The 14,145-nt window shown below is 45.4% G+C and overlaps 1 protein-coding gene and 1 non-coding gene across 2 annotated transcripts; one reads left to right on the forward strand and one right to left on the reverse strand.

Annotated features, from left to right (window-relative positions):
- Positions 1 to 2,988: 2,988 nt before the first annotated feature.
- Positions 2,989 to 3,061, reverse strand: TRNAK-UUU (transfer RNA lysine (anticodon UUU)). Its single transcript has one exon. It is a non-coding gene; the product is annotated as a tRNA-Lys (tRNA).
- Positions 3,062 to 8,953: 5,892 nt separating this feature from the next.
- Positions 8,954 to 11,996, forward strand: LOC138359589 (thioredoxin domain-containing protein 2-like). Its single transcript, XM_069318938.1, has 2 exons — positions 8,954 to 9,000; positions 11,528 to 11,996. The coding sequence occupies exons 1-2, from the start codon at positions 8,954 to 8,956 to the stop codon at positions 11,994 to 11,996; spliced, it is 516 nt and encodes a 171-aa protein (XP_069175039.1).
- Positions 11,997 to 14,145: the final 2,149 nt, after the last annotated feature.

The raw sequence follows: 14,145 nt of genomic DNA on the forward strand, positions 1-14,145 counted from the left end.
CGACGTTGCGCCCAGCAATTTATTTTTCTTCCATTCTGCGGCACTTGCCGTCATCGGTTATTTACGATATTACATTGTATTCTTACATTGTACGATTATTTACGACATTGTATTCTTAATATTATTCCTTATTACAGCTACTGGATGACGGTTCCCTGCCGTCGATTTCACTTTGCTCCTGTTCTAAAAGATGTAGCCGAAGTTCACGGCGCACTAGCTGCGGCTTGCAGACGCTCGTTGACAACACAAGACTACACTCAGCGGCCACTTAAGGCAGACTCCTTGGCTTCTATCCAGCCCTATCACCCGTCTGGAGGCAGAGATGGGATGGAGACCAAGGGTAATGTTCCCCGCTCACATTCTACATCCGCTTAGGACACAAGCATGTTATAGATTTGGCTTTAAGAATTGGTTCTTATTCCATTTTATGGTTTATGTATATATTGCTTTATTGTATATACCCGTTCTTGGTATATGTATTGTTATATTCAAGATCTATAGTGTTTCGTATTATCCCTGTTTATAGTTGCTTTGTGCTTCTTTGCTGTTCTCCTACTGGCTTTCTCCCACCTTTGCTCTTAGCAAAGGTACTTCCCCCTTCTGTTTGCTGGAAGATTCTTAGAATTGTTAGCCCCCTTCATTGCTTCAGTATAATTGTTCGGAAAACTCTTTATTCATCCAGGATTGTTAATTAAGGAATCTCTTAATTCCTGTGCCGGGCTCCCTCCCCCCGTTTTACGTCTCCGTATTGATTCAGCTAGGGTTTCCCTCTCGTCTGTGCCCTTGCCTCTCACGATAACACTGCGTGCCGCTTCTGCCCACCCTTACTGCCTTATATCTTTCAGCCTGGGGGAGGTGATCTACGCAACAAAAAATCGACGCACGCTCCGACTGAACCAGGTATCGCTTACATGGTCAGGAATCGACACTCTTCGGATCCTACAAGCGCAGTGCAGGGCGCACGCATACCCTAGCCCAGCGAGCGCCCCCCGGCAAGTTCTACCCGGCCTGTGCCCAGTGAACAGGCAACACTTCCTCAGGGCGATTAATTCGCGCCGCCCTCACAGAGATAGGCTCGCCTTCAGCCGACCACGCACTCTTACCTTTAGAATTGACAGGGCCACTCGGCTCTCTTGACGGGCTAGCCATCGGAGTTAACGGCGGGTCCAGCAACCAGCTGCAACACCCAGCTGACTACGTCCGGGACGTTGTTGCACTGCCATTCTGAGGCCTCCTTGCGACCAGCGGGTGAATTTTGGTTGTGGATTCCCAGGTGAAGTTTTTGGATCAAGTTTTTAGTGCCAGAGACACGGGGGAACAGGTTAAGGGTTCGCTATCCGGGAGCAGGAATTGAGGATATTGTAAACAACATGAATTATATGGCTGGAAATGGAAACAAACCCATTATTTGTATCAGTGCAGGTGGAAATGATGTAGGACGAGTTAAAAGTAAAGGCACTCGTACAGAGGTTTAAGTCAGCCATATAATTAGTTAGGAGCAAGGGAGGAATCCCGATCATAATGTGGCATTCTTCCAAGAAAAGGAATTGGAAATGAATGGTTTGTCGAAGGCACTTGGTGTCTATTGCCGACTGGACAGATATTGTAAATTAAACGCAATATCATTCAATGATAACAGGGACCAATTCTATGGAAGGAATGACATGTATGCTCGAAATGGGGTTAATTTATCTAGGGCTGGGCTTGTTGCTGTAGCTAACTCATTGGAATATGTGCTTGGAGGGAGTTTGTTTTGGTTTAAACTGTTTATAAGTGGCATAGGATTGAATATGGGGAAAGGAGGCATTAAAAGTATGTGTTAGTGGGGCGGAATATTGGTAAAAGGAACAAGGAAGGAGAAGAGCCTCAAAATAGCAATACACTTAAGGTATATTACACAAATAGTAGGAGGTAAATCAGGTTCTTATCTCAGGAGGTAATTCAGCGGGTGGGAGGAGATCCTGTGTTTTCCTGCCATGGGGAACGAGCGTGGGAAGAGGGACCTTGGAAAGACCTGTTGTGACGCCTTTCTCCTGCTTCTGGTCAACCTGGTGTCAGGGTGTACGCACCTAGTTGTACTAGGCTAGCCAGTATTACTAGGCTAGTACTAGCCTAGCCAGTATTACTAGGCTAGTACTAGCCTAGTCAGTACTACTAGGCTAGTACTAGTATTAGCCAGTTGTATTAGGCTAATACTACCGTAGCCAGTACTAGGCTAGGCTAGTATTAGCCTAGCCAGTTGTACTAGGCTAGTACTAGCCAAGCCAGTACTACTAGTACAGTAGTGATGTCAGAGGCTCAGCTTGGGAAGGTGGAACATTTACATTCTTGCCGCATATACTCGGTGGTGAAGCGTGGGCTTGGCTGTCACCAGAGGAAGCGGCGCCACTCCTTACCGCAGGACAACATCTTATAGGGAGTATAGGGCGAAATCGTACACAAACCGATTCGACAAAGCTAATTTTCCGTTTGTTAAACCCGCATACATATTGTTAGGTTAAGGTATATTAGCCTTGGGCTGTGTTAGGCTCGGCGTGGTTAGGTTAACTTGGTAAGGTAAGTGTAAGGTAAGGTTTCATTGTATATTAAATGTATATTTGGTTTCAAAATCCGTTGGAGAGCTGTCTGTGTACGATGTATTTACTATTCGTGCCTGCAGACTCGACCTATTAGCCTCTATTCTAATCTATTTTTCCTCAATTATGTATTCACCTAGTTGTGTTTGCGGGGGTTGAGCTCTGGCTCTTTGGCCCCGCCTCTCAACTATCAATCAACTCTTTTTTTTTTGCATGTACCCTCAGGAAGCAGCTCTTAACAGCTGTCTAACTCCCAAGTACCCATTTGCTGCTAGGTGAACAGGCGCATCAGGGTGAAAGAAACTGCCTATTTGTTTCCGTCATCGCCGGGGATCGATTCTCCAGTCCCCTAGGATTACGAATACCAAGCGCTGTCCACTCAGCCACCAGGGCCCCCCCCCAAAAAATATTTAGCCCGAACAGGGACTCGAACCCTGGACCCTTAGGTTAAAAGCCTAATGCTCTACCGACTGAGCTATCCGGGCGCTTCCCATATTGCGTCCCCGGATAGTAGAAATATATATCTACTACATATGTTTCTACATACTACATATGTATATATACATATGTTTCTCTCTAACACACACATCCCCAGGACGCAGCCCGTAGCAGTTGTCTGACTCCCAGGTTCCTAATTTACTGCTAGGTGAACAGGAGCACCAGGGTGAAAGAAACGCTGCTCAATAATTGTTTCTGCCTCGTCTGGGACTACGAGGGCTCTTACGACTATGACCCCCGAACGCTGTCTACTCAGCTGCGAGGTTCATCTTACACGATTTCATGAAATATATTAAATCTCCAACAAAGATTATTATTATTTTGTAATGTAGCTGATTTTTGTGGCCGGCTGGGATATTATTTGTCATGTGGCCGGCTGGGGTATTGTCATGTGGCTGGCTGGGGTATTGTCATGTGGCTGGCTGGGGTATTGTCATGTGGCTGGCTGGGGTATTGTCATGTGGCTGGCTGGGGTATTGTCATGTGGCTGGCTGGGGTATTGTCATGTGGCTGGCTGGGGTATTGTCATGTGGCTGGCTGGGGTATTGTCATGTGGCTGGCTGGGGTATTGTCATGTGGCTGGCTGGGGTATTGTCATGTGGCTGGCTGGGGTATTGTCATGTGGCTGGCTGGGGTATTGTCATGTGGCTGGCTGGGGTATTGCCATGTGGCTGGCTGGGGTATTGTCATGTGGCTGGCTGGGGTATTGTCATGTGGCTGGCTGGGGTATTGTCATGTGGCTGGCTGGGATATTGTCATGTGGCTGGCTGGGATATTGTCATGTGGCTGGCTGGGATATTGTCATGTGGCTGGCTGGGATATTGTCATGTGGCTGGCTGGGATATTGTCATGTGGCTGGCTGGGATATTGTCATGTGGCCGGCTGGGATATTGTGTCATGTGGCCGGCTGGGATATTGTCATGTGGCCGGCTGGGATATTGTCATGTGGCCGGCTGGGATATTGTCATGTGGCCGGCTGGGATATTGTCATGTGGCCGGCTGGGATATTGTCATGTGGCCGGCTGGGGTATTGTCATGTGGCCGGCTGGGATATTGTCATGTGGCCGGCTGGGGTATTGTCATGTGGCCGGCTGGGATATTGTCATGTGGCCGGCTGGGATATTGTCATGTGGCCGGCTGGGATATTGTCATGTGGCCGGCTGGGATATTGTCATGTGGCCGGCTGGGATATTGTCATGTGGCCGGCTGGGATATTGTCATGTGGCTGGCTGGGATATTATCCACCTTAAGGCCGGCCCGGTATTGTCTTGTAGCCAGCTGGGTATTATCTTAGCAAAAGAAGCCATATGTCTACTACCGTTCCCCACCTGTGTAAACATATCACAATTAACTTGTAATACGATTGGAGACTGGCATCTTAACTGTAGTCACTGACTGGGTTACAGGGAATGGATGGTACTGAGGGAGTGTGACGGTACATTAGGGTGATTAGGGAAGGGAGGGTACAGCAGGGATGGGACGGTACAATTGGGGGGTTAAACGGTACACTGAGGATAGGCTACAGAGGAATTAACCTTATTAGTGTTTTCTGGGGGCTAGATTCATGAAGCAGTTACGCACACACGAATCTGTGTATTTTTTCTCAATCTTAGGCGGCTTTGTTTACAATTATTAAACAGTTAATGAGCTCCGAAGCACCAGGAGGCTGTTTATAACAATAACAACAGTTGATTGGCAAGTTTTCATGCTTGTAAACTGTTTAATAAATGTAACCAAAGCCGTCAAAGATTGAGGAAAGATGTACACGTTCGTAAGTAATTGCGTAACTGCTTCGTGAATCTAGCCCCACGAGAGGTATGGTACGAGGCTGGCTTAGAATTCGAACGTTTCAGGTAGGCAAAATATATGGATTTTTTTTTTACAATGTCAAATCGTGAGAACGGGGTAGGGAGGCTAGGCTCTCAGGGACGTGAGGGTCATGACCTCCACACCTACTTAAGGTCATGGTCATCTCTGTGCTTGACAGGTGCACATTTCCTTGGGTAACATATCCCTCTTGACACTGTGGTTAAAAGAAAATTGTTCATAAGGATAATTTTGAATTAAATATTCTCAAAATTAGGACAAACTTATGGATAATTTTGAAAATATTCCGGCGAGATTTTCTAATTATTTAGTTTTATATTGAACATGCTGTAATGTTTTATTGATTAAATGAAAAGGAGATTTTTCAAGGCTCTTTAAAAGCCATTATCTATATTTTATAAACATAATAATTATAACTTTTAATTTTTTCTCAGTTGGATCTGAGTTGCCGGTTAAACCAAGCGAGATATTTTTTTATATTTTTGTCCGAAACACTGCGTATGGCTTTAGCGTATTGTAAGTACTATAGCTCTATCTATAAATCCACCATTTTGTTTGTAACTCATCTTCCTATGTATGTACGTTTACCTGAATAAGCATTTTGATTTGATATATAATGGGTAGTTTCGAATATGTGAGGTAAGATTCCCTTCCAGTACCGTCGCTGTTGGCTGAAAATATAATTAGCTACAGGAATATAATTCGAGACTCCGTCTGCCTACATGCTAGCAACATTCACCATGCTTGCAACATGCCAACACCTTCATGATGGTAGATGGTGAGGATATTCAGACAGTAAGTCACAATACCGACCCTGAAAATTGGACTCCCAACCCAAAAATATGAAAATAAACAGGCGAGGAGTCACAATAACGTGGCTGAAGTATGTTGACCAGACCACACACTAGAAGGTGAAGGGACGACGACGTTTCGGTCCGTCCTGGACCATTCTCAAGTCGATTGTGAACGACTGGACAATTCACAATCGACTTGAGAATGGTCCAGGACGGACCGAAACGTCGTCGTCCCTTCACCTTCTAGATAAAAACTATGAATAAGGCATTGCCTGTGAATTTTGAATTGACAAGCCTAACACCGCAAACAAATCTAACCCCACCACATGGTGAAGCAAATAATAATAATAATTATAATGAATAATAATAAATGAGAAGTAAAAACGAACGTTGAAGTCGAGGACGAGGGCGGAGCGTGTGGACACGTCCACCTCCTCCCTCTGGCATTGTTCTTACGGCGCCATTACTGGTCTGAGACTCGCTTCTAGCCTCTCGTGGCTCCGGGGAACTTGTTCCTCAAATGAGATTATTTTGTGTATACTGTTACATTCACATTCTCCTAGAAAGTAAGTTTCAGTAACTTGACTGAGAATTAGATAACCCACAAACCTGAAAATATAGGAAGTGAAGGCGTTTCACTCCGTTCTGGAAAATTTTCACGAGACTTGATAATGCGACCGAAACGTCGGTACTTTATTTTCAAATTTATGGGTTGTCTATATTGTAAACGTATCTATATTGTAAACGTATCTATATATATATTGTAAACGTATCTATATGTTTGTGTCTGTCTTTCTGTCTGTTCAAGGATGTGGGTCAGACACTGAGAGGGCCCTAGTCTCACTCAGCTTTGCAGGGGGAATAGTATGCGGTATACGACAAACATAGGCTCGTCAGGGGTCGGTCTAAATTTAATACTTTAAGAAATATTAGCCCTTAACTCTACCCCCCCCCCACCCCTTCCTCCGAGCGATTTTTCAGTCTGAAATGAAACTACAAATGTTTTTTCTGTAGAGTTTATTCCTGCCATTTACCCGCACTTTGTTATAATTTACTTGAAAATGGAGACCAGGTGCTTGGAGCTAACCTCACCTAACTTTGCAGTGGGAATGGTCTGGGGTCTAGGATTGACATAGGCTCTTTGGGGTCGGCCTGAGTTATATATTTTAAGACATATTAACATTTATAGAAATTTACATGGTCAGGTGTGAAATATTTGGTGTGTTTCCAATTGAGTTTTCATGTGCCTCCCCCCATTAGGTTGGGGGTGTGATTGGGGGGGGGAGAAGGGGGTATAGGGATATGGGGAGAAGGGGGGGACATTGGGGGAGATGGAAGGGAAGAGAGGCGAGGAAGAGGAAGGGAGAGTAAGAGGGGAGGGAATATGGGTTAAGTGGGGAGATGTAGGGAGAGGGAGAGGCAGATGGTCTTGGGCACTTCTGGGTACCTCATCCAGTTAAATATATATACTCAACAGTCTTCACCAATGAGTATTATCGCGAAAATAGACACAAACATTAATGATACCAGACTAGAGAAATCGCAACATTACATTTGTCGCTAGCATGACCAACAAACCAGTTGTAAAAATGCAACGAAATCAGCGGAAGGTAAATATTGGGTGATAAGATGGTGCACTTACACCTAACAAAGGGGCAACAATCGCTTCCCGCCAGACTGTTGCACAAAGGGGTAACAATTATATACTCGATGCTGAACGCCACACTCACTTGTCACTCAAACACAACGACAGACAGACAGATACACAGAGGATGACAGGGTTGTCTTGCAGAGTCAGTAACCAAATATTAGTTTAAAGTTTCCCCGTTAACTCTGGGCAGGTAACTGACTCCTGGTCTCATTGCTCCTCGTGTTATTGTTAGCATACTTGCGTAAGTCCCCCCTCACACTCTCTTCTTTCTCTTTACCGTTTTTTATCATTTTCCTTCCTGCTATTAAGCAAACATTTTCATACCACCTCCTGAAGTGTTGGAGCTACAGTCTTGGAGCTTTGCAAGACCTTTTCTCTTATCTGTGACAGCATTTACCTCTTTGATAAGGATCCCTTTCTGAACAGTACTGTTGTGTGTAGAGTTCCCTGATAATAACGGGGTCTTTTTCTACGGCATCCGCTATATTTGAGTGCTAGTGTGTGTTTTTATAGTGATTCCTTGTAGTAGGGACTTGTTTTGTATCACGATGCTTGCTTATATCAGTGTTAAAACCTTAAGAGTGGAATTAGCATATCATGCATACGTGACCAAGGCTGGAGAATAGTTTTTTGTATACCCAATAGAGAGTTGTAGTGTGAAGACAACGCAATATTGGCAGGTCTCATTAAACGTGACCTGCAACGAGTCAAGTTGCAGGTCTACACGTCTAAACAGGTTACCACACAAACAGTTTATTTTAGTTTAGCGAGGAGTACCAACGTTCCCTTCTCTCGCTGACACACACACACACACACACACACACACACACACACACACACACACACACACACACACACACACACACACACACACACACACACACACACACACACACACACACACACACACACACACACACACACACACACACACACACACACACACACACACACACACACACACACACACACACACACACACACACACACACACACACACACACACACACACACACACACACACACACACACACACACACACACACACACACACACACACACACACACACACACACACACACACACACACACACACACACACACACACACACACACACACACACACACACACACACACACGGGGCTGTCTCAACCACCCACCTTCCCGCTACATTTTGGTCCCGATAAAAAAAATCCAGTTTCATCACTTGGACAAGCATTGGGAGTTTATAAGTGTGTGAGGATGGACTGAGCGTGTGTCTGGGACGAGGTCATGGCAAGAATTAAGGGAATGTGTCAGCAAGAGCTAATACTGTTGCACACACTCGCTCATCACGTACTGACTGTCATCCTACCTGCTTGTCTCTCGATAGTATTCTCGGTGACTCGGATACTTTTGATATCGTTCGCCTTATGCGTTTCTGTTCTCATATTGGCATCCTTGGTGATATTTAGCGCCCTCTGATTATCCCGCACATTTGATGGTGCTACATAGCCTTCCCGGGTTGGTGCCTTCTGTTGATAATTACTTACTTACATCAAACACTTCCAGCAAACAGTGGAGCCTGGTTCAGAGCCTTCTGCTTCTTGAACTTAACAATTCGAGGATGGCCACAACAATTGCTCACTTTTGCCTCATCTATCTTGAAGCTGTGTAAGCAACCCGGCCTCAGACCAAGTCCATTCCATCCAGCGGTCGACCTCAAAGACGCGTTCATCAATTTCAACATGTTACCTTACCTTGTGGTTACCTTGTGTTCGGTTCAGGGCTTAGCCTCCCCGCGGCCCGGTCCTCGACCAGGCCTCTTCGTTGCAAGACTGGCCAATCAGGCTGTTGGACGCGGCTGCTCGTAGCCTGACGTATGAGTCACAGCCTGGTTGATCAGGAATCCTTTGCAGGTGTTATCATGGCTGTTCATTCAAAACATGAATTTTCTCATATATAAATTAATATCATTATATATTACCATATTCTGCATATATAGGTATAGGTTAGGTTAGGTGTTTAGGTTCTGTTGGCGATTATTTGTATTTGTAGTACGTGGGTGAAGCATTTACAGCGTTGTGGTTGACATCATCATCCCTACCACACTACTCACCATCATCACTACCACACTACTCACCATCATCACTACCACACTACTCACCATCATCACTACCACACTACTCACCATCATCACTACCACACTACTCACCATCATCACTACCACACTACTCACCATCACTACCACACTACTCACCATCACTACCACACTACTCACCATCACTACCACACTACTCACCATCACTACCACACTACTCACCAACACCATCACTACCACACTACTCACCATCATCACTACCACACTACTCACCAACACCATCACTACCACACTACTCACCATCATCACTACCACACTACTCACCATCATCACTACCACACTACTCACCATCATCACTACCACACTACTCACCATCATCACTACCACACTACTCACCATCATCACTACCACACTACTCACCATCACTACCACACTACTCACCATCACTACCACACTACTCACCATCACTACCACACTACTCACCATCACTACCACACTACTCACCATCACTACCACACTACTCACCATCACTACCACACTACTCACCATCACTACCACACTACTCACCAACACCATCACTACCACACTACTCACCATCATCACTACCACACTACTCACCAACACCATCACTACCACACTACTCACCATCATCACTACCACACTACTCACCAACACCATCACTACCACACTACTCACCATCACCATCACTACCACACTACTCACCACCATCATCACTACCACACTACTCACCATCATCACTACCACACTACTCACCATCACTACCACACTACTCACCAACACCATCACTACCACACTACTCACCATCACTACCACACTACTCACCAACATCATCACTACCACACTACTCACCATCACCATCACACTACTCACTAACATCATCACTACCACACTACTCACCATCACTACCACACTACTCACCAACACCATCACTACCACAGTACTCACCATCATCACTACTACACTACTCACCATCATCACTACCACACTACTCACCAACACCATCACTACCACAATACTCACCATCATCACTACTACACTACTCACCATCATCACTACCACACTACTCACCAACATCCTCACTACCACACTACTCACCAACACCATCACTACCACACTACTCACCAACATCATCACTACCACACTACTCACCAACACCATCACTACCACACTACTCACCATCACCATCACTACCACACTACTCACCAACATCATCACTACCACACTACTCACCATCACCATCACTACCACACTACTCACCACCACCATCACTACCACACTACTCACCACCACCATCACTACCACACTACTCACCATCACCATCACTACCACACTACTCACCAACATCATCACTACCACACTACTCACCACCACCATCACTACCACACTACTCACCATCACCACCACACTACTCACCAACATCATCACTACCACACTACTCATCATCACTACCACACTACTCACCAACATCATCACTACCAGACTACTCACCAACACCATCACTACTCACCATCATCACTACCACACTACTCACCATCACTACCACACTACTCACCATCACTACCACACTACTCACCACCACCATCACTACCACACTACTCACCATCACCATCACTACCACACTACTCACCACCATCATCACTACCACACTACTCCCCATCATCACTACCACACTACTCACCATCACTACCACACTACTCACCATCACTACCACACTACTCACCAACACCATCACTACCACACTACTCACCAACATCATCACTACCACACTACTCACCATCATCACTACTACACTACTCACCATCATCACTACCACACTACTCACCATCATCACTACTACACTACTCACCATCATCACTACCACACTACTCACCAACACCAACACTACCACACTACTCACCATCACTACCACACTACTCACCAACACCATCACTACCACACTACTCACCAACACCATCACTACCACACTACTCACCACCACCATCACTACCACACTACTCACAAACATTTTCACTTACAAAATTACCTCACTATCTCAAAACTCACAACTTACTCTTATGTAAACTGTGTCACTCTTGACAGCATTACCACCTCAGATGAAAGCATTACCATCTCAGATGAAAGCATTACCGTCTCAGATGAAAGCATTACCATCTCAGATGAAAGCATTACCATCTCAGATGAAAGCATTACCATCTCAGATGAATGCATTACCACCTCAGATGAAAGCATTACCATCTCAGATGAAAGCATTACCATCTCAGATGAAAGCATTACCGTCTCAGATGAAAGCATTACCATCTCAGATGAAAGCATTACCATCTCAGATGAATGCATTACCATCTCAGATGAAAGCATTACCGTCTCAGATGAAAGCATTACCATCTCAGATGAAAGCATTACCATCTCAGATGAATGCATTACCACCTCAGATGAAAGCATTACCATCTCAGATGAAAGCATTACCATCTCAGATGAAAATCATCTTGACAGTCGCCGTCAAACTGCACTTGACAACTTGAGGACAAAGTCCTGTGTACGGTGTTCCTAAGGTAAACTTGACGGGTGATCAAAATGGTGTGAGGACCATGAACATTTTCCCTTGCCTGCCCCTCTGGCCAGCCCTGGTGATCCTCTTGACTATATTGTCTGGCATCTAGGATATTAGCACCTGCTTAACTAGCTGGCCATGTGACTAGTTAGTCTGGCAAAATGGAGCGTCTTGGGGCTCACGACGTGGCGCAGCTCCTAAGGAAGAAAATAAAAACTCTTGGCTCCGGGACTTACGGTAGAGTAGTCCTGGTTAACTGGCACGGAGAGCAGGCCGCACTTAAAGTGGCCAACCATGCATCGGCCGCTAAGAGCTTCAAGCGGGAAGCCAGCGTCTTGTCAGAGCTGAAAGGGGCTGGAGGCGCGCCCCTCCTACTGGCGGTGTCTCACGATCGCCCAGCTCTCCTCACCACTTATAAAGGGGACACGAACGTGGATAAGATTTTATGCCACCCGCAATACGACGTAGTGCAGATTGGGTTTAAAATTGGCCTAAAATTATTACATGTCCACACAAAAGGGTATGTTCATAACGACATAAAATCTAACAATATAATGATTGAAGGCTCACCCGACCACCCAAAAATTAGTGTGATCGACTTCGGCCTCTCCTGTAAGAGTGGTGAAGTGGTCCTTACAAAAGGTGACCCCGAGGACTACCCGCTCTACGCCCCCGAACTCTTGGCTGGTGAACCCAGCACCTTCTCCTCAGACGTGTTCCAATACGGCCGTCTGATGCAGGAGATCCTAGTGGTAACAGGTACCAAAGATCCGGTACTAGTGAACCTGTTCCAAGAGGCGACATTGTCCAACCAAGAGTGGCGGCCATCCCTGCCCAACCTGCTCCGCCGCCTACAGGACCACATCAGAGACGACACCACCACGGACTCCACCTTCCACCGAGACCGCAAGAGGATTGAGCGGTATGAGGCAAAGTGCGCCAAGTGGGGGACAGACAGAGACGGACTGAGGATGCCTAAGGAGCAGGTTATGAGGGACAAGGCGCGGACGGAGGACTATTTGTTCCGTATAAGGGAATACCATGGGATCCTCGTCCTGTGAGAAGGATATCTATGATATCCTCGCCCTGTGAGAAGGAACTGGTTCAATGTCTTGTTATTAAGTTTATAACAAAAATAAAGAAATAAAAGGAATAATTTGTTAAATTAGCTGTTTGTCTATTCCATTGCACCTAAAACCTTCATTGTATATATATTTTTAAAATATTTTGCTATTAATATATGTGTATGTGTGTGTGTGTGAGTTGAGAATTGGTAAATATTGAGAGAGAGAGAGAGACACACACAGACAGACATCACAATAAGAGATGTGTGGGAAGTTCTCAACAAGTATTTCTGAGTATTGTTACTAGAAATTAAATAAATTGTAAGAGCGGACTGTATTAATTTTGGTTACTTGTCGGGGGTTTCCACTGCCACAAAATTTGGGGGGTAGATTCATAATGCTAAGTCTACCTGTTTAAATATACATGGAAATTCAAATAGTATCAATTTTTAGTAGTTAGTAGTCTACACTACTACTGATTAGTTTACAAAAACTTCAGCTTAGCTGATCTGAAGGTTTCCTCCTGAACCAGCAAGAACACGAGAGTAATCAGGTGGGTTATGCAGTAAATGTTGACCTCGTGGCCGGGGAATTACAATGTACCAACTGCAACAGTCTACTATATTGACATTATGACATAGGAAATAATACTTGATAAAATTGTGAGAGGCTTACTGGTGTTTTTTTGTTAATCATGCCTTGTAACACGGTTGGAATTCTAATGTTAAGAGCTCACAACCAAATGGATTCAACTGGGACATGTCCTTTCGTGCTTGGAGACTGCGACAGCTTGATACATGGTAATCCGTTCAACAGCACGACTCTGCTGCTCAGTTTGTAACTCTGAGGGGCATAATTCTGCAGTTTATAAGCACAAATATGGCGTCTATCGGGAGAGGACGGTGGCCCCTCCGCATCTCACGGATACGGACGCCTCTCCGGACGGACGCTGGACGCCTTTCCGGACAGACGCCGGACGGTTTTCCGGACGGACGCCTCTCCGCGTCTCAGGTGCTCCTGAACTCCGTCGCATGGCGCGGCGTCCCCCTCTTCTCATCAGTTGGTAGTCACGGCACGAATTTTTG

This window comes from Procambarus clarkii, chromosome 91 (genome assembly GCF_040958095.1).
Source record: "Procambarus clarkii isolate CNS0578487 chromosome 91, FALCON_Pclarkii_2.0, whole genome shotgun sequence".
In the NCBI taxonomy this organism is placed as follows: Eukaryota; Metazoa; Arthropoda; class Malacostraca; order Decapoda; family Cambaridae; genus Procambarus; species Procambarus clarkii.

Excerpts from the sequence above, each read along its gene's own strand:
- LOC138359589 (XM_069318938.1), top strand. The coding sequence starts at position 8,954 with ATGGCCACAACAATTGCTCACTTTTGCCTCATCTATCTTGAAGCTGT. Across the intron at positions 9,001-11,527 it reads CTCATCTATCTTGAAGCTGT|CATTACCACCTCAGATGAAA; the intron begins GTAAGCAACCCG and ends CACTCTTGACAG.